At 48.9% G+C, this 3,887-nt stretch overlaps 2 protein-coding genes across 3 annotated transcripts in view; one reads left to right on the top strand and one right to left on the bottom strand.

The window, feature by feature from the left end:
• The window catches only part of LOC109469772, a 33,395-nt gene extending 32,504 nt beyond the window's left edge, over positions 1 to 891 (bottom strand). For both annotated transcript variants that reach the window (XR_002140214.1, XM_019768408.1), the window contains exon 1: positions 576 to 891. Coding sequence is in view for 1 of the 2 variants with exons in the window: in XM_019768408.1 (XP_019623967.1) it covers positions 576 to 662 (87 nt within the window). In the remaining variant the exon portion in view is untranslated. The remainder of the gene's footprint in view (positions 1 to 575) is intronic.
• An 86-nt stretch (positions 892 to 977) lies between these two features.
• The window catches only part of LOC109469771 (Krueppel-like factor 13), a 9,335-nt gene continuing 6,425 nt past the window's right edge, over positions 978 to 3,887 (top strand). Inside the window, exon 1 of the mRNA XM_019768407.1 lies at positions 978 to 1,847. Within this exon, the coding sequence (XP_019623966.1) occupies positions 1,037 to 1,847 (811 nt within the window). The 5' untranslated portion in view covers positions 978 to 1,036. The remainder of the gene's footprint in view (positions 1,848 to 3,887) is intronic.

Here is a 3,887-nt window from a genome sequence, read left to right as displayed (position 1 = left end):
AGTTTCCCTTGCAGCGGCCCCTGAACAGGTATCCCTGACAAGGCGCCCAGACAAGCCCGGAAGGAAGGAAATGCCGTGTCGGGAACAGGCTCTACTGGTGAGCCCGCTGTGCCGTTATCGGTGGACCTGACCGCAACACATCGCCGCAGGACCCACCATCCTCCGCTAGGAATACGTGACACGTATATTTCTGAAACATCGGATAGAACCGAAAGGACAAGTTCTACAGGCCACGTCAGGTGTGATGACGATGCCTTTCCCACACACTAACAAAATTCCCCTGCCCCCTTCCAGGTGAACTCTAACCGATGATTGTCCAGCTAGAATCCCCTGCCCACTTATGTGACCAAGTCGATTGATCTAGAAGTATGATTCATCGAGAATTTTGTTTTCCACCTGACGAAAAATGGCAGATGGCCAAAACGTGAAAAACATGACAAGAACCCTGACATGGCAACGGGGTTATCTTGATGTCGCACGCGAAATGGGGCACTCACCGACCGGCAATGCACAAAAATTGTTAGTGGAAGGCTTCAGGAAGTGTACAAAGTTACAAGAACAACACCCGCACTCACTTGAAGTCCAGAATTTGGCCGCTTGAAAGGGATAGTCACCACCACAAATAAGTCGGACACAGAAAAAATACCTAAGTGCTGATGCATTTCCGGTTTGGATTGATAACTTCAAAACGAGAAAGTCCGTGTGTTTAAATCGTTTTAACTAACTCACGATCACTTTTTCTTATGTTAAATGAAATATAAAGTGATGAAAACTTCAATTCACTATTATGCACTTCAGAAGTATCCTTATATTTTGCTAGAAGCATAAGATAGATATTTCCGAGAAGCAAGAGCTTTTTCCGTGTGGGTGCTGTCATTTGGAAGGCCAGTTGACCCCAGGGTCATCATCGCGGGCCAATGAGCGTCGCGAGCGGGGTTGAGTGACGTCATGCCCCGCCCCCTCCCTGGCTTTTGTGGCAGTTCCCAGGCGCGCACGGCTCATAACAAAGAAACAACGTTGCTAGTCGTGCCGGCAAATGCCGGGACACCTTCTCGAAAACGGCGAAAAATTTTCCCGCCAGCAAAAGTGTGGCGTTGTAGAGAAAGGAACTCACTTGGTTATTCATCGGAGACACCTCGACAGTGTTTCCCCCGTGTTTTCTTCCTTGGCACGTTGTAGATTCGCCGAGAAACTGGCTGCCACGCCTCTGTTCAAACTGCCGTCGGAGACAAAGACCTCCACGCCCCGTCACAGGATGACCACGATATACCCGGGTGTCTCGTACGAGACCACGCTCGCGGCGGAGTGTTTGCTGTCCATGGCTCACTCTGTGATCGTCAAGCCGCCTCCCAAGCCAGAGATCAAGATCGAGCCCGATCGTACGGAGTTGGGTCAGGACGACAACAAAGCAGGCAGCCACGGACACAACCCTTTGTTCATGGTGGCGCGCATCCTAGCGGATCTCGGTAACAAGCATGGTTGCAGTCCCAAAGTAAAGACAGAAGAGGCTTCGAACTTTCCTAACGGCTACGATCACCATTTCGAAGAAGCTGCCACGCCACTCGATCTCTCCGTGAAGGCCAGGAGTCCCTCCCCAGCCAGAGAACCAAGCCCGAAAAGAAGCAGGGTGGGTAGCGGGAAACGTGGTGCAGTGGCCAAGCGTGATCGCGCCGAGCGGTCGACCACACCTACCGGCACCAAGACCAAGCCCGGCGCGGGACGCAGGGCAGGCCGCAAGCCAGGAATGAGCGTACAGCCCGCCAAGAAGCACAAGTGTTCCTTCAAGGGCTGTGACAAAATATATGGGAAATCCTCACATCTCAAGGCGCATCTTCGCACCCATACAGGTACGTACTTGGGCCACACCTGTCGGTGTCCGGCCTGTTGGCTGAGATCTGACCCGCCTCTTTTGTTTCCTGTCCGTTACTAACGTTATAACCGCTCTGACAAAATCGTTCGCTTGTGTCCGTTTTCAATATGACCGTTTTGTGTTAAATCTTAAAATTTTGCTTAGATTTAGGATACGATTAAGCTCCAAGTAGTACAAAATCGTTTGACCAACGTTTGCCATTCATACACAGTAGTTCGTATAGGACAGGATGTGTTCCCCTCCCACTCGTCGGCCTCGTGGTTACGAAACGTCGAATATTTTGAATTTTCACATTTTCACTTACCTGGCGAGTTTGTACTACATCATACAAATTATTCTGTTCAAACATAATGTGTGATACAAGTTGTGTAACTGCGTACTTTGGCTTGTAAATGCAACTACGCAATCCGTATTTCCCGATATCTGGGAAGGCCTTTGTGTGTTTCGTAAATGCTAACGGGCACGTTGCGTTGTATCGATCATTTTGGGCTCCTCCCATTTCTGTCATCATGACTCACGCACTGGTTTCTTTGTCTACAAACCTGAAGTTTTCGCATGGAAGGTTCTAGACCTTGTTAGAATTTTGATGTAGATCGATAAACTAACTTCACTGGACATTCGTATGTGGAGTTTGAGGTTTTTTTCATGGTTTGTGGCTGCACGATCTGGCGCGCCGGGTTGTGTTTTCCTTTGTCTGTGCTGTTTGCAGTCACAGACACTTAACGTTTCCTGGGCAGACACACTAAAATTAATGATTGTCTGGGTCCTACAGAAGATCAATCCAAGACCACTTTTGGGGTAGTGTTTGGACATGTTTGGATGTTACTCAGGGGGTTTCCCCGGGGGTAGGGGTGTCGATTTCTAAAACGTTTACGTGTGTGGGAGGGGTGCCCAGGGAAACACCCATTGTTGACTCTGTCGCCAAACAATGCCGCTCGCTCGGTGGATTGCGACATCGCCCCCTCAGGCGGTTGGTAGCAGTTCGTGAGTAAAGGTAACTCCCCTGTCAATATTTGACCCCCTGAATGTAATCTTTGCCACCATTTGTGCAACTTTAGCAGCAGCTATCCTCCGGCCATACAATTCCCCTTCCGTTCACGCAGGCTAGGGGGCGTACAGGATCGTTGTCAGTTGCGTGATGAAAGGACTTTGCAAGTAGAAAATTATACAGTATTCACATTCGAAGGCGAGAACGTGAAATAAGTCTCATACATCTGCTGCTGCGTATCACAGGAAAGACTTGATCATCACTATGTATTGCATTGTGCATGCCTTGGAAGTCACAGAGGGGCTTGGCCAGGTATGTAGTGATCGCCTTGGCTGTTTTTGGGACTCTTGTACCAGTCAAAGTGGGAGGGGCACATTCATTAACTGTTTGCCTCCTTGGGGACCATCCACACATGGGAATCACTTTTGTTCTGGCCTGTGGGAACTTTCATTGGAATTGCCTGGTTAGCTTGTTCTTTTTCACAAGACCCCCTCAGCTCTCCTGGCAACAATGGCCTTTCACACCTCTTATGTGCAAAGTACATGTAAAATATGTAAAACAATCCAAAGTGGAAAGCTGCATAGCAATTTTATTTTCCCCAACTCCCTGCTGCCTAACCCTGCAATCAATCAAGAATCGGTAGCCACTACTTCAGGTCAGCGTGCTGAAGGTTAAGGTTGCCAGGTTGGATTGTGATGATTGTTTGGGATGGAAAGGTTTGGCCCTCTGCCAAGATGAGCTCATTGACCATCCTGGATGACCTTGCCCTTACATGAGGTGCCTCCTTGTGCAACAAGTCAGTGGACATTTTGTCCTTGGTACAGGCTGAACCTAATATTGGTATATCAAGTTGCAAGACAGTTGGTTTATGTGGGCTTATGTGTACAGTAGTCCCACATCTAGGGCATGTCCCTGAAATCAGGCAGTTCCTCACCATCGATTCTGAATGCAGTTGCCAGTTGCTGCTCATGGAAAAAGGTGCCTGGAAATCTGCCTAGCAACAGTGATGACTACCAGGCTGGTCCATTC

This window comes from Branchiostoma belcheri, unplaced genomic scaffold (assembly GCF_001625305.1).
Source record: "Branchiostoma belcheri isolate BF01 breed outbred unplaced genomic scaffold, Haploidv18h27 scaffold21, whole genome shotgun sequence".
Lineage (NCBI taxonomy): Eukaryota > Metazoa > Chordata > Leptocardii > Amphioxiformes > Branchiostomatidae > Branchiostoma > Branchiostoma belcheri.
The sequence above is the reverse complement of the archived record's forward strand: the minus strand, read 5'-3'. Positions and strand labels throughout refer to the sequence as shown.